Source organism: Gigantopelta aegis, chromosome 11 (assembly GCF_016097555.1).
Source record: "Gigantopelta aegis isolate Gae_Host chromosome 11, Gae_host_genome, whole genome shotgun sequence".
Taxonomy (NCBI): Eukaryota; Metazoa; Mollusca; class Gastropoda; order Neomphalida; family Peltospiridae; genus Gigantopelta; species Gigantopelta aegis.
In genome coordinates this window covers 21,041,033-21,064,454 of record NC_054709.1, presented here as the reverse complement: position 1 = coordinate 21,064,454, position 23,422 = coordinate 21,041,033, and the positions used below count along the sequence as shown (strand labels likewise).

At 38.5% G+C, this 23,422-nt stretch overlaps 1 protein-coding gene across 4 annotated transcripts in view; it reads left to right on the top strand.

Annotated features, from left to right (window-relative positions):
* The window catches only part of LOC121385322 (microtubule-associated protein tau-like), a 182,850-nt gene extending 160,417 nt beyond the window's left edge, over nt 1-22,433 (top strand). For all 4 annotated transcript variants that reach the window (XM_041515958.1, XM_041515956.1, XM_041515957.1 and 1 more), the window contains 2 exons: nt 1,727-1,816; nt 22,038-22,433. In XM_041515958.1, coding sequence (XP_041371892.1) covers nt 1,727-1,816; nt 22,038-22,166 — 219 coding nt within the window. In that variant the 3' untranslated portion in view covers nt 22,167-22,433. The remainder of the gene's footprint in view (nt 1-1,726; nt 1,817-22,037) is intronic.
* Nucleotides 22,434-23,422: the final 989 nt, after the last annotated feature.

The following is a 23,422-nucleotide window of genomic DNA, read 5'->3' as shown; positions in this document are numbered from 1 at the left end:
GCCCATGTAGTGGCGACAGCGGGTTTCCTCTCAAAATCTGTGTGGTCCTTAACCATATGTATGACGCCATATGACCGTAAATAAAATGTGTTGAGTGCGTCATTAAATAAAACATTCCTTTCCTTTCGAGAAGGAAGGAAGGAAATGTTTTATTTAACGACGCACTCAACACATTTCAGTTATGGTTATATGGGATCAGTACCCAATGATTAATAAATCAATGTGCTCTAGTGGTGTCGTTAAACAAAACAAACTTTACTGACTCACCCTTAAAGCAGGACTCACACTTGATCATATTTTTCTTTAGTCAATTTTTAGATATATACGGAGTATTTTCTTCAAAATTATTAAAATGTCGTTAATTTAAAGAATATTTTATTAGCCAAGGACTAACTATTGTAGTCACATTGTATAAAAATTAGCAATTGGCTAATTTGGCAATACACAGGATAAGTGCTCTTAAAGTAAATCGGAAAAAGGGAGGGGGGGGGGGGTGTGTAATCTGCTCATTTCAGACAATCTTTGACAATCATTCTATTTTTAGTAGACCCTGCACATGTTTAATATAGGAACCTGTAAATGTTTCACGCACACTGGTAAATGTTTCACGCACACTGGTAAATGGTACATTGACGCTAGTTCAAATTAAATTGCAGGAATTTACTGGCCAGATGACAACAAACACTTTCCAATATTTATCTGTGGAATGAAAAGTTGGGTGCATTTTTGAACTTTGACCTACTAATACTATTTGGTGTACATGCAGCTAACTATATTGGTAATACACATTTTCAAAAAGTGTTCAGTGTCATGTTTTTATCACTATCAGGATGTGATGTATTCTGATAAGAACTACAATTGGCCATAGCTACAACATGTATGATTCTTTCACGGAATGAAAGTTTAAAATTTGTTTTGTTTAATGACACCACTAGAGCACATTTTTAATAAATCATTGGCTATTGGATATCAAACATTTGCTAATTCTGACATAGTCTTAGAGAGGAAACCCACTATATTTTTTCTAATGCAGCATGGGATCTTTTATATGCACTATCTCACAGACAGGAAAGCACATACCAGGACCTTTGGCCAGTTGTGGTGCACTGGTTGGAACGAGAAAATCCCCAATCAGGTGAATGGATCCACCGAGGTGGTTTGATCCTGCGTTGCAAGCACCTCAAGCGAGCACTCAACCAACTGAGCTAAATCTCACCCCCTCGTGGAATGAGGCCCTGATCTGTTTTGTATTGCTTTGTACTGTACATTATTGTACTGTGTTGCATGTATTGTATTTTATTATCCACATGGTTCAACATAACCGAGTTAATAATAATCATACAAGGGTGATGACGTAATTTTGGGAAGCGACATCATAACATGATGTTGCTTCTCCAGTCCTAGCTCAAACTGTGCATTTGAAATAATATTATGACGTCATTTCGTCATCTCCTTCTAGTTGTGGCTGAAACATTTTGAGTTGGGTCTTGTTATTCATGGACAAAACAATAATAATATGGATGATAAAGAAATTATTACACTTGCGTGTGAGTCATACTGGTTTTACGAAACTCGAGTCAGGATTCAAGTATTACCCTTGCTCTCACTCGGGCAATCCAAAAATCGTGACACTTGTTTCATAAAATCAGTATGACACACGTTTCGTAAAATCAGTATGACACACAAGCTTGTTTAATAATCTCTGTTTATTGTGTCATATTTACAGATTGAAACCAAGAAACTGGAGTGGAAGACAGAGCCGAAAGTGGGTTCCCTGGATAAAGTTCACCACACGCCCGGCGGTGGCAACAAGAAGGTAGAGAAGAAACCTGATTTTAAAATTATTTTGTTTATCCCACTGCCCCCTTTCCTTTCTCTCCTTTGAATAACATTTCATTTCTTCCCGATCTCCTCCTATATCTTTCAACTTCTTTTGTTGTCCACTTCCACATCCCCATCCTTGTCTCTTTAACCATGACATGTGCTGTCTCTAGTAGCTATTCATGCCACACACCTACCATTCCCTATCAGCTTTTAGCTGTGGCCTTAGTCTGACCACTTCGGGGGGTGTTCAGTAGTTACTTCTGACACTGTTAAGTGGCACTTGAAACCTGAAATGTTGTTTGGTTTGTTGTTTTTTGTTTTTTTTAAATGTTTATTGCCCCAGAGAAACAATAGATAATGTCAGGGTTGGGGCTCCAAATCATTACCGTACATAGCAATTATACACAGAATATACCATGGAGCAAGGAGAGAAAGGGAAGGAAGAAAGCTGAAATAAGTATTTCCTCCAAACCAGCAACATTGTAAAACAAACAACCATAGTCTTTTTTTTATATTAAAAAAGGCTGGTCTTTTAAATATTTTCCAAAAATCTTAACCAACATTCCCAGTTTTCGTGGAATTCTTTATGAAAACAATTCTTGTAATACATACCGGGTATATGTTTCTAATAATAACTTATCTTCGATATAATGTTTGAATCCAGTTTTATTGACTGTGGTGTGAAACCTGAAAGTTGTCTTCATATCTTTTGTTGTAATAGAAAAATGTAACGATCCCAGTCGATGGAAAATAAGTTGAAATCAAATGATATATTATGTCTGTTACATATCAAATAAACTGCACAGCTGTGTTCTGTTACAGACCACACAATTTGCACAACTGTGTTCTGTTACAGACCACACAATTTGCACAGCTGCGTTCTGATACAGACCACACAATTTGCACAGCTGCATTCTGTTACAGACGACACAATGTGCACAGCTGTGTTCATGTCTGTAAAGGAATATTAAACATGGCTGTTTTAGACTTCAACACATGTAACTACACATGTACATACATTTACTATGCTTAAACACCTGTGTTTAAGAAAAAAACAGGCTTCCTAAATTCGGCCCACCATGTTCAAAGAGATTGTGTTTTATTTTGTTAATTGTTATCTGGGAAGATTGAACAGCATAAGATCAACTGGAAGGTGGATAGTAAGGTGGGCTCATTGGACAATGTCCACCATGAACCCACTGGTGGCACCAAGAAGGTAATTATCAGTATTGTGATGGTAGTGACACGGCACAGTTTCGTAAACAAGGATAGTGTTGTCAAATGTAATGGTAGTGACATGTGGTTAGTAACAGTAATATATTGTATGATTTGTTTTAGTTTCTGTTGTAGAATTGTAAATGAAAGAAAGAAATGTTTTATTTAACGACGCACTCAACACATTTTATTTACGGTTATATGGCGTCAGACATATGGTTAAGGACCACACAGAGGAAATCCGCTGTCGCCACTATATGGGCTACTCTTTCCGATTAGCAGCAAGGGATCTTTTATTTGCGCTTCCCACAGGCAGGATAGCACAAACCATGGCCTTTGTTGAACCAGTTATGGATCACTGGTCGGTGCAAGTGGTTTACACCTACCCATTGAGCCTTGCGGAGCACTCACTCAGGGTTTGGAGTCGGTATCTGGATTAAAAATCCCATGCCTCGACTGGGATCCGAACCCAGTACCTACCAGCCTGTAGACCGATGGCCTGCCACGACACCACCGAGGCCGGTGAATTGTAAATGATGTACAGTCAAGGTTAATTTTCATGGTGATTTATCCAATTTTCATACAGTTACGTGTATGCATGCCCGTAGAATTTAGGGGAACCAAAACAAATTTGGGTCTGGTAGGGGACATGTATTGCTTTAGCAATACTCTCAGAATGCTTGTTTAAAACACAAATGTTGTAAACAAATGAGATGGTTGTGACGTTTTAGGTGTGGGGCCCAAAAGGGGGAACTAAGCCAATTCTCTACTTCCTGAAATGTTATAGGTCTCACTACACAGATGTCATCTGCCATTGAAATCCGTGTTAAATTTCCCAACTTCAAATGAACATTGCCAATAGAACGGGTTCTCGTTGGCACTAACAACCATTGTGAACATACAGTTTTTTGCTATATGACCGCATCTGGCTGTAGTACCGGTTCAAACAGGTGGTTCATTAACCAATTCACTCTGGCTGTTTCTTGCGCTATACACCCATGTCTCAAAAAGTCAATGCACAATATTGCAAAACAACATGGGCAAAATACAGCCAGAAGGCTTACCATTAAACATACATATTGATTTAATTCTTCCCCAATACCTAGAAGTGAATATGTGAACCACAACATGTGTCTCAATTAGGAACTTTTGTGGACCGTGATGAATGAACTCTCACCTGGAAGTAAACTGTGTAGTGAGACCATAACTGAATACTAGTAGTCTTCATACATGTCTTTAGAGTGTCTTTAGAGTGGTTGGTTTAAGAATAGGGCTGGCATTATAGTTGTGATTTCATTGTAGATAGATTTTGTTATGATAGTGAACAAAGCATGGTTGGAAACAAATGATAGCTAGTGACTTCTTGTTTTTTCATTTAAATTTTGTTCTATGTAGCTATAGTTCTATGTATGATGGTAGTGACATTTCCTTATATTTTTGAAGAGACAAGTGTTTTACACTGTAGGTGTTGTGGTAGTGACATTTTCTAATGTTTTTGAAGAGACAAGTGTTTTACACTGTAGGTGTTGTGGGAGTGACATTTTATAATCTTTTGAAGAGACAAGTGTTTTACACTGTAGGTGTTGTGGGAGTGACATTTTATAATCTGTTTGAAGAGACAAGTGTTTTCAACTGTATGTGTTGTGGTAGTGACATTTTGTAATCTGTTTGAAGAGACAAGTGTTTTACACTGTTGGTGTTGTAGTAGTAGTAACACATTTTGTAATCTGTTTGAAGAGGCAAGTGTTTTGCACTGTACATGTCGGTGTTGTGGTAGTGACATTTTGTCATCTTTTTGAAGAGAAGTGTTTTTCTCTGTAGGTGTTGTGGTAGTGACATTTTGTCATCTTTTTGAAGAGAGGTGTTTTTCTCTGTAGGTGTTGTGGTAGTGACATGTTGTCATCTTTTTGAAGAGAAGTGTTTTTCTCTGTAGGTGTTGTGGTAGTGATATTTGATCTTTACCAAAAAGACTTGTAAACAGTTGTTATTATATATTCCTTACATGAAGTGACATCTTTGAGTAGTGAGCATAGAATATATTTTGCAGACTGCTTAAACATTCATGACTTACGTTATACATGGTTATGACATGTATCTTATGGTCATTGTTTTGTTTAATGACACCACTAGAGTACATCAGTTAAAGAGACTATCCTGAGTTTGTTGCCATTGTTAAGATGTTGACTAACAGGAAGGAAGGAAATGTTTTACTTAACAATGCACTCAACACATTTTATTTACGGTTATATGGCATCGAACATATGGTTAAGGACCACACAGATATTGAGAGAGAAAACCCGCTGTTGCCACTTCATGGGCTACTCTTCGATTAGTAGCAAGGGATCTTTTATATGCACCAGGGATGTGGGATGATGCATATAAAAGATCCCTTGCTGCTAATCGTAAAGAGTAGCCCATGAAGTGGCGACAGCAAGTTTCCTCTCTCAATATCTGTGTGGTCCTTAACCATACATGTATGTACAATGCCGTATAACTGTAAATAAAATGTGTTGAGTACGTCGTTAAATAAAACATTTCCTATGATATGACATGACACCAACTGCCCTCTTTAAGTAAATAAAGTTTTCTTTTCTTTAATATGTGTCTGGTTTACCCAACTCACCAGCCATATGCTAAACCATGCTCCCCTGAAAATACAGTTAAAAAAGAGAATATGCACTTAGAGCAGAAGAGGTATTAATAGCCAACTTATGTATACTTGTCTGTACTTAATGACTCTCATAAAAAGTATCATTAAATACGTTTTACGTCTGACAATTGGACATTTTGATAGCAGCCCTCACGAGAGTATTATTTCTTTTGTTTGATTGTATCAGAGGTCCGCATTGATTCAATGTATTCCAAGGGTTTTGCTATTACCATATTTATGGTTTACTTCTCCACAAAGATGTCAGTTGTTGCTATTGTAGACGTAGGTTGTTAAACAGAATAACCCTTCACACAGAGATTAGTGTGTTAAGTCCTTTCTATTGTTAGCGTATGTGTGGGACATAACACACTGTCAGTAGACAGTGGCAGATACAAATAGAAGAAGAAGAAGGAAATGTTTTATTTAACGACACACTCAACACATTTTATTTATGGTTATATGACGTCGGAAATATGGTGAAGAACCACACAGATATTGAGAGAGAAAACCTGCTGTCGCCACTTCATGGGCTACTCTTTTCGATTAGCAGCAAGGGATCTTTTATATGCACCATCCCACAGACAGGATAGTAGATACATGTGTACCATGGACTTTGTTACACCAGTTGTGGAACACTGGCTGGAATGAGAAATAGCCCAATGGGTCCACCGACAGGAATCGATCCTAGATCAATCACACATCAGGCGAGCGCTGTACCACTGGGCTACGTCCTGCCTCTAGATACCAATAAGTCTCAGGGAGTGGTGAACACTCGTCTCATTTTGGGGTGGGTGGGGTGGGTGGGTGGGGGGGGGGGGGCGGGTTGTAGGCCAGTGATAAAGCACATTCCTGATACGCAGTTGGTCTAGGATCGATCCCCATCGGTGGACCCATTAGGCTACTTCTCATTCAGTCAGTGCTCCACAACTGGTGTAACAATGGCAGTGGTATGTACTATCCTGTGGTATGTATTATCCTAGCTATGGGATGGTGCATATAAAATATCCAGTTTCCCTTGAGTGAATCACTGAGTTCTATTTTTTGGCATTATACCCGATATGTGCTGTCCTGGCTGAGAAAGTACCACACATATTGGCATTATACCCGATATGTGCTGTCCTGGCTGAGAAAGTACCACACATATTGACATTGAACTTACAGTTCTGTCCCAATATACTGATCATTGTTGTTAGATTGTATTCTGACACAATATAATGAAGATTGTTGTTGTATTGTATTCTGACAGAATGTAATGGCTCCTGGACCAGGTGTTACAAATACCATCCATTGTGTTGTACTTACATCTAGTAATTGCTGATTGAACAATATACTGGTGTATCACCAAACGTGCCTTTTCTCTTATCTGCTGAGTAAATAAGGTGCTGGGGTGTCGTTAATGAAATTCACTTTCTCCTAATGACCACTTGATAATTATTCCTTTCCTTTCCAGCACGTGGGGTGGGATGTAGCCCAGTGGTAAAGCGCTCGCTTGATGCATGATCAATTTGGGATCGATCACTGTTGGTGGGCCCATTGGGCTATTTCTCATTCCAGCCAGTGCACCATGACTGGTATATCACAGGCCATGGTATGTGCTGTCCTGTCTGTGGGATGGTGCATATATAAAAGATGCCTTGCTACTAATGGAAGAATCTAGCGGGTTTCCTCTCTAAGACTGTATGTCAAAATGACCACGTGTTTGACATCCAATAGCTGATGATTAATAAATCAATGTGCTCTAGGTGTGTCTTTAAACAAAACAAACTTTAACTTTTCTACCAGCAGCTGATTAATCAATGTGATGTGGTCTCACTAAATAAGCACTGATTTTGGCATGTGTGTTTTTAAATATCCTGGTCCAGAGATCGCTGACGACTGACAGACATTATTAAATTAATTTGGACTACATTTTACATTCTACTTTCGTTTGAGAGCCAATGTATTCTTTTTACACCATTGATCAAGCTGGTGTGTGACTGACTGGCCTGGACCCATATTCACAAAACATCGTAAGCCTAGTTTTACATGTAAACGTAAATCTACGACTGAAGAGCTATTCACGAAACAACGAAAACGTAAGTTACGTTTAAAGTTGGACGTAAATATAAGAGTGCCTCCAGTTACAACTAACACTGCACGTAAGTCGTGTACATATAATAAATCAAGCACGATCGCCGTTATTTACGATTACATGTGTATTTACGAAAACTGGCATCATTTCCAATAATTGAAGCAGTTTGCGATGGCGAACGCCCACGGATTTAACATATTTTTGTTGGTGATCGAACGGATGTTTTCGACTCGGCCAATTTCTCCTGAGTTATCTTTTCCTTTTTAAGAAATATCCTCAAGTTCGTACCAAAACGCAGATCATCACCAATACCAAAATGTCATGTTTCGCCGTTCGCGATGTTATTGTTAGCAGAAGTCAAACGAAATTGCGTTTTGCGCATTTGTTATTTACCCAGTAGCCATCGTTTCTAATGGGTTTTTTTTTATTTCTTCGGTGAGAGTGTTAAATCGTGGATTTACGTCCAACTAAGTTACGTTTACATTTACGACCATCTTTGAGAATAAGGTGCTTCTTGCACGTAAACGTAAATCTACGGTAGACGTAAGTGCTAGTCGTAGATGTAAATTTACACCTTTTTGTGAATATGGGTCCTGGTGTATACCTGTTCTACTACCGCTTAAGAGCCAATGTATTCTTTTTACACCACTGACCAAGTTGGTGTGTGACTGACTGGCCTCATGTATACCTGTTCTACTTTCGTTTGAGAGCCAATGTATTCTTTTTACACTATTGACCAAGCTGACTGTGTGACTGACTGGCCTCATGTATACCTGTTCTACTTTCGTTTGAGAGCCAATGTATTCTTTTTACACCATTGACCAAGCTGGTGTGTGACTGACTGGCCTCATGTATACCTGTTCTACTTTCATTTGAGAGCCAATGTATTCTTTTTACACCATTGACCAAGCTGGTGTGTGACTGACTGGCCTCATGTATACCTGTTCTACTTTCATTTGAGAGCCAATGTATTCTTTTTACACCATTGACCAAGCTGGTGTGTGACAGACTGGCCTCATGTATACCTGTTCTACTTTCGTTTGAGAGCCAATGTATTCTTTTTACACCATTGACCAAGCTGGTGTGTGACTGACTGGCCTCATGTATACCTGTTCTACTTTCATTTGAGAGCCAATGTATTCTTTTTACACCATTGACCAAGCTGGTGTGTGACTGACTGGCCTCATGTATACCTGTTCTACTTTCGTTTGAGAGCCAATGTATTCTTTTTACACCATTGACCAAGCTGGTGTGTGACTGACTGGCCTCATGTATACCTGTTCTACTTTCATTTGAGAGCCAATGTATTCTTTTTACACCATTGACCAAGCTGGTGTGTGACTGACTGGCCTCATGTATACCTGTTCTACTTTCATTTGAGAGCCAATGTATTCTTTTTACACCATTGACCAAGCTGGTGTGTGACTGACTGGCCTCATGTATACCTGTTCTACTTTCATTTGAGAGCCAATGTATTCTTTTTACACCATTGACCAAGCTGGTGTGTGACTGACTGGCCTCATGTATACCTGTTCTACTTTCATTTGAGAGCCAATGTATTCTTTTTACACCATTGACCAAGCTGGTGTGTGACTGACTGGCCTCATGTATACCTGTTCTACTTTCGTTTGAGAGCCAATGTATTCTTTTTACACCATTGACCAAGCTGGTGTGTGACTGACTGGCCTCATGTATACCTGTTCTACTTTCATTTGAGAGCCAATGTATTCTTTTTACACCATTGACCAAGCTGGTGTGTGACTGACTGGCCTCATGTATACCTGTTCTACTTTCGTTTGAGAGCCAATGTATTCTTTTTACACCATTGACCAAGCTGGTGTGTCACTGACTGGCCTCATGTATACCTGTTCTACTTTCGTTTGAGAGCCAATGTATTCTTTTTACACCATTGACCAAGCTGGTGTGTCACTGACTGGCCTCATGTATACCTGTTCTACTTTCATTTGAGAGCCAATGTATTCTTTTTACACCATTGACCAAGCTGGTGTGTGACTGACTGGCCTCATGTATACCTGTTCTACTTTCATTTGAGAGCCAATGTATTCTTTTTACACCATTGACCAAGCTGGTGTGTGACTGACTGGCCTCATGTATACCTGTTCTACTTTCATTTGAGAGCCAATGTATTCTTTTTACACCATTGACCAAGCTGGTGTGTCACTGACTGGCCTCATGTATACCTGTTCTACTTTCATTTGAGAGCCAATGTATTCTTTTTACACCATTGACCAAGCTGGTGTGTCACTGACTGGCCTCATGTATACCTGTTCTACTTTCGTTTGAGAGCCAATGTATTCTTTTTACACCATTGACCAAGCTGGTGTGTGACTGACTGGCCTGGTGTATACTTGTATCACCAGACCTCGACTACAGAACACTGTAGAGAGATAAAACCAGGTGTAAGGTGACTCATTCACCATTCTGTATTCATCACGTCCGGAGACCCACGACAAAAGTCTCTTTTGTATTTTGCTATCAACTATTGTATTTACACAGGAAATTTGTCATTCAAAAACTAATGGGCAAATTATTTGGTGTTATGAAACAGGCTGGCTATATATATATAAGCTTGTTATTAAAGAGAGTGGCAGTATTTGTAGATATACATACACATTTTCGCAGTCGTATTAAGCAGAAGGTGGTGATATATATAATATAGATATTTGCAGTGTCGCTATGGTGTGGCGACACATCGAAAAGATTGCCGTCTCTAGACTAACAGTCGTGATTGGAATAAATGTTTTGTACATGTACCAGTAGTTTGGTGGCTCTGTCTTTTGGTAGATGATAAAATATCTTGAGGTCATTGATTACCAATAAGAGACATATCAAAGCTGTTGTTGACAAATGACAAACAGTGTGAGATTAAACGACAAACAGTGCCAGATTAAGTGACAAATACATGTATCTTAGCTACTGTCGACAGTGTAACAGGCTAATCTTGAAACGGATTGTGTTAATTATTTAACAGCATGTTCTCCAGTTTCAAATGTCAGTGCCCAGGTTAGTGGAGACGAGAGATGTTCTTGGAAAGGACCAAATAAAAATGGAATAGAGAAATCGAATATATGCGAATTGGTAAATGTTGGAAGGAGTAATTATTTTCTAATATGAAGATTCTCACTCTTTGCGAGATTATGTACAAAATGGAGGATGGAGACTGAACTACATTGTTATTTGTATCACCTGACGGACATTTTTCTGTGAATCAATGCATCTTGTCAGCGTTATTGATTTTGATGTCTTTGCTTCTAGTATCCATAGCAACAACTTATCTACTTTCACTACTCAGGATACAAAGATATTTCCGTTGTTTTCTAACATATACTTTTATTCTTGTTGTATAGGAAAGATTTTTTCATGCGGTGTTAGGTATTTTTCATTTGTAGATTTCTTGGAATAAGAAATCTGTTTCAGTTATAGCTTATTACCAAGTGGATAATCTCGCAACGTTTTGATGGAATACCATCAATAATTCATCTGTTTGTGAAAACTGTCATAACTAGAAATCCCACATGGCTGACACAAACGATTCAGTGATATAGATGGCAACAAGTATTTTTGAAACTTGACTAGTGTTTTGGAAAGATTTGAATTTATTACAAACAGATAATAACAAGAGGCAGTACTGATCAAGTGTATTGCTTGCAGTGAAACCTGTGTGTAACGGCCACTTAGGACACCAGCAAGGGTGGAGGTTTTATGCAGGTTCAAACACCAACATTTGTATATATGAGGAACATGTCCTTTTGAATAGGTGAAGTCAGATTTCCTCTGTAATGAGTTTGACTGGTTACATGCAAACAGTAGGTTTCAGAATCAGAGTCCGTTGTATGGCAGTGGATTGCCATGATAGTTAAAAGTCTCAAAGATATGCCAGAAACTGACTGACTGACCACCATGATGAGCCTGACTGGTTTCTGTTATCACTATTACCAAGTGGATAATCTCAGAGCATTTTGATGGAATACCATTAATAATTTATCTGTTTGTGAAAACTGTCACGTTGTCTTAAAGACAATAGGTATGCCAGAAACTGACCGACCGTCCGCCATGATGCAGTATGGACAGACCCAGCAGATGGATGGACAGCTGCGTTTCAGTCCGTTGGAGAGATTTGACTACATAAAACACAGTCCCAATGGGAGACCAGTTCCCACGGTCATTCCGTATGTGACCGTGAAGAAAAGACCCGACGGCAAGTATGTGGTCATTGAAAAATACCCCGATAAGCTGAAGCCTGTTGCCCCGGTAACTCGGGATCATTCTCCATGGAAACTAATGAAACTGAAGAATTCTTCCGAAGTGAAGTTTCGCTCCATAAAACCAGAATGGAAATATTCTGTAAGCGCTAGTACGCTGTCGAACAAAAACGCACAAAAACAAGAGCTTCCTGAGTGTTACATACCATGGAATGCTCAACCAAAAGTGGGATCTTTGGAAAATTACTATCATCAACCTGGTGGCGGACAGAAGACAATATTCTCAAAAAAAGTGGCCTGGAACGCAAGTTCAAAAATTGGTTCTTTCGATAATATTGACTATCCTGTTAGACAGTGGAGGAGTGAGAGTGAATCGTTGCCACGGCGAGGAGATACGGGCGCCGCGATGAAACTCAAACCACAGTACGGAGCTGCGGCAAACATTGGAATGTTTGGAAACATCCACTACACACCAGGCGGGGCTGCAGTAGTGAAACCGAAAACAAACTTCAACCATGTCAAATCAAAAATCGGATCACTCGATGCCATCGACCATATTCCTCAGGGCGGCAGGAAAAAGATTCCACGTTTCAAGTGTCAGTGGAATGCCAAATCTCGTATCGGGTCTTTGGAGAATATTTCCCACAATCCCATGGGTGGGGACGTACTGTTTCTTCAGGAGAAGTTGAAATGGGACAAGAGATCAAAGATTGGTTCTTTAGAAAATATCACCTACCAGCCCGGCGGGGGGCGTGTCCGAATTCCACATTACAAAACCAACTGGCGATCGGAGGCCCGAGTTGGGTCGCTCGCAAATATCCATCACACACCCAGGGGAGGCAACTATGTTATTCCATCAAAACGAATCCAGTGGAAAGCTGAATCGAAGGTCGATTCATTACCGGGTAAAATGAAGCAAAAGGTTCTTTCACCTATTAACTCGGAGAACTACATGTTACATGAGTACGAATCAGATTGTAAGTTTTAGTCACTCGATTTATACCTGAGATTTGAATCTACTTTATATTTATGATTTGAATCTACTTTATATTTATGATTTGAGTCTACTTTATATTTATGATTTGAGTCTACTTTATATTTATGATTTGAGTCTACTTTATATTTATGATTTGAGTCTACTTTATATTTATGATTTGAGTCTACTTTATATTTATGATTTGAGTCTACTTTATATTTATGATTTGAGTCTACTTTATATTTATGATTTGAGTCTATATATTCCATCCCACAGAGAACACCTTTTATTTATTTTTGAGCCGATTGATTTGTAAATTGCACACAATACTATTTTTGTGTTATTTCCAAAACACTTTTACTTTTCTTCTTATATCAAATCAAATTCTTTTTACAGAAAACAATTTTATAGAATGCAGGGCACAATATTTCATGCAAACCGCCATTCTGTTCGTGTGTTGGTTATGCAAAATTAAATTTACGCGAACCGCAAAATGGTTACGTCATGACCTGTAAACGTTCAGAAATTAAAACTTGCAAATTTCACGATTACAGGATGTTTATTCACGCAGACATACTACTAGTATTTCGACAAATGTTTTAGGCTAAATTTTAGATACTTGATGCGCAGCAAATCAGTAAACAATGGTATATTTCAACAGTTGTAATTTGCAACCAGTCTAAAGTAAATGTTCAGTATAGAGTCGAGCCAAAAGTTTTAAAGAAATGTGCAAAAAAATGCTGGGGACAGCTAAATTAACTGCTGCTGTTTTATCTCTAAAGGAATATATGTATACATAATATTGGATTGCCTAAAATTTTACATATGTTAAAAACAGTTTTAATATAAACAGGAATCCAAAATTGTCACAATTTTTTTAAAATACTAACATCTCATAATGAGCTTTAAAAAACAACAACATTTGGAATGTCACTGTAGTATAGAAGTACCATCGATAAAGTGAAAGTAGTATAGCCATATAGCCGTATAGTAGTAATCCCTCCAAATGATTACGTATATATTTTGCATGTGCGTAATGCAAAAACATAATCCGGGAATAAGTCGAGGCTGTCTGTAATTGTTCTATAAAATATCCTCTGAAAATTGACTCGAAAAAAAGATTAAAAAAAGGCGTTGTGAGTTTCAAACGTTTCACAGGGAGAGGCCCCCCGAATATCCCCGCTTGGGCACGCCTTTGGCGTGAGTAATGCTAAGAAAATTTCAGGCTACGCCCCAGTATTTTGTATGTTCAGTTCTTTTATAATATTGTTAACTTTAGCAAGCATTAAAGACATTTTCTTTTTAACTATGTATTTAAAATATAATTTCAACGTAATTTTGAGGTAACCGATCAGGTAACCAACAGGTTATGCAAATGTAATTCACGTAACAGAACAATTGGTTATCTAGGTAAAAACCACATGAACTGACTTCCGGTTCCCTCAGATTTCGAAATATTATCCCCTGGAATGATGGAACAGACTATAGTTTATATTTAAGATTTCAGTCTAGTTTGTATTTAAGATTTCAGTCTAGTTTGTATTTAAGATTTCAGTCTAGTTTATATTTAAGATTTCAGTCTAGTTTATATTTAAAGGTGCAGACCCTAGTTTGAACCTGTGAAAATGGACACTAACTTTAGTCAATCGATAAACCTGCAACATACATTTGGATATGGTTATAACAGAGAGTAGCAAAAGTCTGTGATGTTTAAACAGGGAATTACCATCTAAAAGTAACCCGAGGTGGTCTCAGTAACCAGTACTCAATTACTCTCAGATGAATGTGCATTATGAAAAATGCATTTTGGGCTTCTACAAAAAGCTGGATGACCAGAATCACTTCAGGTATATGCAAATTAATATTCTTAATAATAAAATGTAAGTACTTGTAATTTAAATTATGCAAAAAAACGCCTCAATAGTGAAAAATACATTGTGTTGTTTAAAAACTGGGGTCTGTCACTTTTAAGTTTTGAGTTTATTTATATTTAAGGTTTGAGTGAAGTATTAATTTAGTGTAGTGTGATTAATAGGCAGTAGAGAAAGTTCATTTATAGTGTTTATATTTAGATATTAATTAAATCCCTGTTACATTACATGTATTTTCAATCTAATGTCATTCCATTGGTCCAACTGTATCAACATGAGCTTGAACAAAAAAAAAACCCCATAAAGTCAGGGAACGTCATATCTGATGACATCACTTTATATTGGTATTTTGTCAGATCATTATTGTTTAGACAAAAAAAAAGAAAAAAAAAAGAAATTCTAAATAAAATATGAACTTTTTGTGGTATTAGTAAGTATGTTTCAAATGTAATTATAAGTATTGTCTGTTATTGGAGCACTACCAGTTCAACCGGAGAGGACAATAGGTTTCATCTCCGTCTGTCTGTCTGTCTGTCTGTTCGTCCGTCTATCCCACATATGGTTTCCAAATGTTTTTTTTTTTTCAGAAGTCTTTGAGATATTGAGCTGACATTTTTTCTATAGGTTCATCATATATTGTTACAGATCAAGTTTGACTTTCATGACGATTTACCCATTTTTGACGGAGTTATGGCCCTTGAACTTAGGAGATGTGAAGAAAGAATTCCGGACTTCTTTTCCAGAAGACCTTTAGATATTGACCTGAAATTTTTTGTATAGGTTCATCATGTACTGTTACAGATCAAGTTTGACTTTCATAACAATTTACCCATTTTTGACGGAGTTATGGCTCTTGAACTTAGGAGATGTGAACATTTGTTTACAAGATTTTTGCAATACCTGGAGATATGAAGATGAAATTTTGTATATAGCTTTATCATTTGTATATAGCTTTATAGATCAAGTTGAAGTTTCATGGTGATTTACCAACTTTTAAGAGTTATGGCCCTTGAATTTAGGAGATACGAAAAAATTGTTGGGCGTGCATGGGGACATGTATTGCTTTAGCAGTACTCTCAAAATGCTTGTTTTTTTTACATTCATCTGGGTATGAACAAAAAACATAATCTTATGGCATACTTATGTGCGAATCGACCAATTGAGTCATACCCCAACGAACATAAAAGAAATAAATGACAATCTTTAAATAAAACTAATGCAGTTGTGTATATATATGTATATGATTGACATGCATACCAGTAATAGCCTGCAATTAATAAATTTTCACCCAATATGTCTGTTCTTAATGGCATCACTGCATTCAATATTTAGGTTTGAATGGTTTTTAGTTCATGGGTATAAGTCATTAAGTACTAGAGATTTCAATTGGTATTAATCAGTACGTGAGCAGTTAATTTAGGATCGATTCCCATTGGTGGGCCCATTGGGCTATTTCTCGTTCCAGCCTGGAATAACAAAGACTGTGGTATGTGTTATCCTGTCTGTGGGATAATGCATATAAAAGATCCTGCTACTAATAGAAAAATGTAGTCAGAATTACCAAATGTTTGATATTCAATAGCCAATGATTAATAAATTAGTGTGCTCTAGTGGTGTTGTTAAACTTTAACTTTAGCCATAAATGATTATTATGTGGCAGTATGAAACAGATTCCAGTATTTTTTACGAATTGACTTAGTTGGCTTTTTTATTTCAACTTATTTTCATGCTTATATCTAATTAAGGTTTAAGCATGCTGTCCTGGGCACACACCTCAGCTATCTGGGCTGTCTGTCCAGGACAGTGGGTTAGTTGTTAGTGGTTAGTTAGAGAGAAGAGGGTGTAGTGGTCTTATACCTACCATTGAGTTGTTAAAACTTGCTCTGGGTGGGAGCCTATATACCGAGCTGTGAACACTGTACCTATCAGCTTTATATCTGATGGCTTAACCATGACATTTCCAAGGCCAGTGTTAGTTGTTAGTGGTTAATGACAGAGAAGAGGGCATAGTGGTCTTACACTTACCCATTGAGTCATTAAAATTCACACTCTGTCGGAGCCGGTACCGAGCTGCGAACCCTGTACCTACCAGCCTTATGACAGATGGCTTAACCATGACACCACCGAGGCTGGTCCTTAATTAATTGGTCTTACACCTAGCCATAGAGTCATTAAAACTCACACTGGGTGGGAGCCGATACTGGGCTGCGAACCCTGTACCTACCAGCCTTACATGTACAATGTATGTCCATTGGCTTAACCACGACACCATCAAGGCTGGTTAGTTGGCTATGTTGCTTTTGATTGTGAAGTCAGTTAGCCATGAGTAGTGAAATTCTGTTGATATCAGCTTATTCTGTTACTAATGACCAAAATTAAAAAATTTGTTTAGGGGAGGGAGAGGGGTTAGTTTTTTTTATGGCAGTAAGGTTGTGCTGTGGGTATATTGACTATAAATTTTAGCCAGTGAAAACACTTATTTCCTATATACCGGCCTCAGTGGCGCAGTGGTTAAGCTGATAGGTACTGGGTTCGGATCCCAGTCGAGGCATAGGATTTTTAATTCAGATACCGACTCCAAACCCTGAGTGAGTGCTCCGCAAGGCTCAATGGGTAGGTGTAAACCACTTGCACCGACCAGTGATCCATAAATGGTTCAACAAAGGCAATGGTTTGTCCTATCCTGCCTGTGGGAAGCGCAAATAAAAGATCCCTTGCTGCTAATCGGAAAGAGTAGCCCATGTAGTGGCGATAGTGGGTTTCCTCTCAAAATCTGTGTGGTCCTTAACCATATGTCTGATGCCATATAACCGTAAATAAAATGTGTTGAGTGCGTCCTTAAATAAAACATTTCTTTCTTTCTTTCTTTCCTATATAGGACAATTGTCAAAATCTCTATAATTATGTCAGACACTAAATGACTGCAGGTTAAGCATACTTGCCAACCCTACCACTTCACGTGGTTGGTAATTGATTTCTTTACTGTTCTACCGCCTACCACATTTCAAAGCTTTCCTACCACTTTCAGAAAAAAATTAAAAAAATAAAAAAGAAAGAAAATTTAAGCTTTAAATTGCGTTTGGTTTAAATCAATATCAACTAACGATTAATCCAGCATATTTCAGTAGGCCTAGCTACTGGACAGCACTCCGGCTAGTGAGTCGTGAATACATGTAGGCCTAGCTACTGGACAGCACTCCGGCTAGTGAGTCGTGAATACATGTAGGCCTAGCTACTGGACAGCACTCCGGCTAGTGAGTCGCGAATACATGTAGGCCTAGCTACTGGACAGCACTCCGGCTAGTGAGTCGCGAATACATGTAGGCCTAGCTACTAGACAGCACTCCGGCTAGTGAGTCGCGAATACATGTAGGCCTAGCTACTAGACAGCACTCCGGCTAGTGAGTCGCGAATACATGTAGGCCTAGCTACTAGACAGCACTCCGGCTAGTGAGTCGCGAATACATGTAGGCCCAGCTACTAGACAGCACTCCGGCTAGTGAGTCGCGAATACATGTAGGCCCAGCTACTAGACAGCACTCCGGCTAGTGAGTCGTGAATACATGTAGGCCCAGCTACTAGACAGCACTCCGGCTAGTGAGTCGTGAATACATGTAGGCCCAGCTACTAGACAGCACTCCGGCTAGTGAGTCGTGAATACATGTAGGCCCAGCTACTAGACAGCACTCCGGCTAGTGAGTCGTGAATACATGTAGGCCCAGCTACTAGACAGCACTCCGGCTAGTGAGTCGTGAATACATGTAGGCCCAGCTACTAGACAGCACTCCGGCTAGTGAGTCATGAATACATGTAGGCCTAGACAGCACTCCGGCTAGTGAGTCGTGAATAGGTCTAAGAGTATGCCGCATTGTCATGGTAACCTGGTTCCCTCAGTTTCTGCTTGTGGCCTCTGGCGGGAAACTTTATATTCACAACTAAAAGCGGCGCTTAGGTTGGCTGCACATAAAGTACTGACCAATCGAAACACAAGAAACATATCACTCTCTGCACTACTTGTATCAGTCACAAATCACGTTGTACCCCCTCCCAAAACCTCCCCCTCGCAGTGCACCTATACTGCTTTCTAATTCCAAAATGTTGGCAAGTATGATTAAGACATGCTATATTAAGCTGTCTTTTAGGTAGTACTAAACCAAATAACTTCCGGCTCGGTCAAAGTTCGAGGTGCACCCAACTTATGATAGAGAAGTGAACACCACAAGTCCTGTGATTGGTTATAAATGTGAGTGTGTTGGTTGTAAAAAATAATAATTTCATCTGGGTAAAACAAATTTGCAATTTTATTTCATCTAGTACCAATGTGTCAAGTAGCCTTGTGCTTGAAACATGTATGGGGTACCTGTAAAAAAAAGTACTCGAATTTTGTGCGAAACTAGGGTAGTCGTAGACGCTACCCGTTATCTCAGAAACGAGCAGCTTGACCCCCATTTTTTTCTGATTCACTTTAAGTGTAAGGGGTGGTAGTATTTATATCCGTGGCGTTTATGTCGGTTGATACGTTGCAGGTAGGAGTTTTAGCCACATATGTTACTATTGTCGTCTATGGGATTTGATTTGGTAGTATACACCCTATAACTATTCCTTTCATTTCATACTGGGAAGAAGTCCTAAACAATTAGACACCAAATGCCAGTCTAAAATGTGTTATCATTAAACATATCAAAGAGCTTAATTAATTACATTTCAACTTATTTCCGTGCTTACATCCAATTAAGGTTCAAGCATGCTGTCCTGGGCACACACTTCAACTATCTGTTCTGTCTTCCTAGGACAGTGGGTTAGTTGTTAGTGGTTAGTAAGAGAGAGAAGAGGGTGCGTAGTGGTCTTACACCTACCCATTGAGTCATTAAAACTTGCTCTGGGTAGGAGCCAGTACCGGAGCTGTGAACCCTGTACCTACATGTACCAGCCTTATGTCCGATGACAGCGGGTTAATTGTTAGTTGTTAGTGAGAGAGAAGAGGGTGCGTAGTGGTCTTACACCTACCCATTGAGTCATTAAAACTCATTCTGGGCAGGAGCTGGTACCGGGCTGCGAACCCTGTACCTACCAGCCTTATGTTCGATGACAGTGGGTTAGTAGTTAGTTGTTAGTCAAAGAGTAGAGGGTGTAGTGGTCTTACACCTACCCATTGAGTCATTAAAACTCGCTCTGAGCAGGAGCTGGTACCAGGCTGCGAACCCTGTACCTACCAGTCTTATGTCCGATGGCTTAACCACGATACCACCATGGCTGGTCCTTAATTAATTGTCCTGAGTTGGTTTTTATTATAAGATGTTTCTGCTGAGTAAAATCTTTGAATGACTATATATAATTACACACAAAATACAGCTTCCTATTTAGAATATCAGTGTTTGTATATTCAATGTGTTTCTGGTTGACTCAGTGTTTGTAAGTATATAAACTGGATTTGGTCTCTCAACAGTTTCATGACCGGCCTCGGTGGCGTCGTGGCAGGCCATCGGTCTACAGGCTGGTAGGTACTGGGTTCGGATCCCAGTCGAGGCATTGAATTTTTAATCCAGATACTGACTCCAAACCCTGAGTGAGTGCTCCGCAAGGCTCAATGGGTAGGTGTAAACCACTTGCATCGACCAGTGATCCATAACTGGTTCAACAAAGGCCATGGTTTGTGCTATCCTGCCTGTGGGAAGCGCAAATAAAAGATCCCTTGCTGCCAATCAGAAGAGTAGCCCATGTAGTGGCAACAGCGGGTTTCCTCTCAAAATCTGTGTGGTCCTGAACCATATGTCTGACGCCATATAACCGTAAATAAAATGTGTTGAGTGCGTCGTTAAATAAAACACTTCTTTCTTTCTCAACAGTTTCATATATTTGAAACAATGTACATGTATGTTAGGAAACAGAATGATGTTTGACTTAGTACAAATACTAGGAAGATTACAAACACATTCTGTATACAGCCACATATAATTACAGTCATAACCGTATGAGATGCCCCCCTTGTGCTAAAGCAAAACATCAAATTTGGGCAAAAATGATAGCGATATTGGGGCAAAATGTGCTAACCTGAGACCTTTTTACTATGTATTTTCACCATTCTACACTCAAAATTAGTAATCCATATAAAAATGCATAGTGATTCGTTTGCAATCCCTACATAGCTGTTTGGTAGTAATGCTAATATGAATAAATGTTATCCAGATTCGGGCTTTTTTGTGTAATTCGGGCAAATGAAAATGTGAAAATGGGAACCTTTATGCCTATGATTATAGTTGTTAAAATGACTTTGTTGGTCAGAAACAACTTAATAAAGGCTCAAACTTAAGAATTTGTCTCCCATGGCAATTTAAAAAACAAATTGCCATGGGTGAAATGGCCCACCAACGGCAATTATGAGCCTGCCAATGGCAATTTTTTTTTAAAGTGATATTTGCAGCAAGTAAACATGACTGAAAGGTTACTTTGCTGAATGTAGGCATACTTCAGATGTAGAAATGTTATATACTGGCAGATAAACATATCACAAAAATGCAGACGGTGATGCTCCTGACCTAGCTATGTCAATTTATATCTTACTGACGGCAACTGACGGTGGTGCCATCATAGTCTCTTTAATATTGCTTTTCTGTCCTTGTTAAACATTATTCAGGCATAGAAACATTCATTCAGCATACCCCCATTGGTGGAACCATTGGACTGTTTCTCGTTCCACCCAGTGCACCATGACTGGTATATCAAAGGCCATGGTATGTGTGCTGTCCTGTCTGTGGGATTGTACTCTTGTTACTGATAGGAAAATGTAGCAGGCTTCCTCTCTAAGACTAAGTTTCAAAATTACCAAATGTTTGACATCAAATAGCTGATGATTAATGTGTTCTAATGGTGTCATTATAACAAAACAAACTTTTAACTTTCATTCAACATACAACCCATTGGGCTATTTCTTGTTCCAGCCAGTGCTCCACAACTGATGTAACAAAGACCATGGTATGTACTATCCTGTCTGTGGGATGGTGCATATAAAAGAACCCTTGCTGCTAATCGAAACGAGTAGCCTATGAAGTGTCGACAGTGGGTTTCCTCTCTCAATATCTGTGTGGTCCTTAGTCATATGTCCGACACCATATAATTGTAAATAAAATGTGTTGAGTGCATCGTTAAATAAAATATTTCCTTCCGTCAACATACAAACCTTGATTTGTTGATGTTTAACTCTCTTCAGATTGAGTCTCAGAAGCTGACGTTCAAGGAGAGCGCCAAGGCAAAGACTGACCACGGCGCCAGTCCATCTAGTCACCAGCAGTCTAGGTCAAGCACCAGCAGTGCCAGCGAGGTCAGCGCCGAGCAGTGACAGGGAGACCACTCTATCTTCAGCAGTGACAGGGGAGACCACTCTATTTTCAGCAGTGACAGGGGATACCATTCTATCTTCAGCAGTGACGGGGAGACTACTCTTTATCTTCAGCAGTGACTGGGGAGACCATTCTGTTTTCAGCAGTCAGTTTGAAGCTAAAGCATCCAGCAGTTATTGATACTAGTAACACTGAATTAAGTGGCATAATATGATGGTGAATAACTCTTTTGTTAAAGAAACCAATAAAAATGAAGTGAAAATATTTACATTATTTAGTCTGAGACGTCTTAAGATTTTATACATCTTTGTCTAGATTAAATTGGCTTCCATCTGTAGAACTGTTTCTATTTATGTAGAAATTAAATTTAGAATAAATTTAAATATAGAATAAATTAATATTTGTTCCATTTTTAAAAAAACCCTCTTTTTTCACCCTTTGTAGAGATTACATCCATTATTTTTCATATTTTAAAGCTCAACTTTTATTCCATGTTGGTACTAAATCATTTTTTATTCATTGTAAAACTTATGGTACAATTTTCAAAGTTAAGATTAGCTTAAAGTATTTGACCATATTTGGATTCTAAAAAAAACATTGAAAAGTAAATGCTCTGTCTTTAATATCATTTAAGTGCTTCTGATATAAATTTACTGACAGAAGATATAAAAGTTATTGATCCTAAAGACCAGGGCTCTAGTTTATGAAGCGATCTTAGAGCTAAGATTGTCTTAAGTACATATGGTAGTTATGTACCGTACTTAAGGTGATCTTAGTGCTAAGATTGTTTCATAAAATGGGTCCAGTTTAAAAAAATATATTTTTCAGTGCACTTTAAAATGACAGACTAGTTTTTAAAAACATTTTTAAAGTGACAGCTAGGTCCTAGTTTTTTCAACACTAAGGCATATTTTTCACTATTAGAGCTGTTATTGATCACTGAAATCATACTTCAGTTAGATTTTATTGTTTAGGTTATCTGAAGTGTTTCTGGTCATCCTGGTGTTTCTAATACCACAAAATGTATTTTTTTGTCATTCTAAAAACGAAAGTTCATCTAAGAAGTAATACCAGTAGTTGTCAAGACAAGCTCTAGTTATTTTAAGACAGTATTTCCTTGTTTAAACATCACATACTTTAGCTTCTTCCATTATAACTTTATCCAGATGTGTTACAGGTTTGTAGATTAACCAAACTTAGTGTCTATTTTCACAGGCTGAAACTAGGGTCTGTACCTTTAACTGTAGTGTTAATT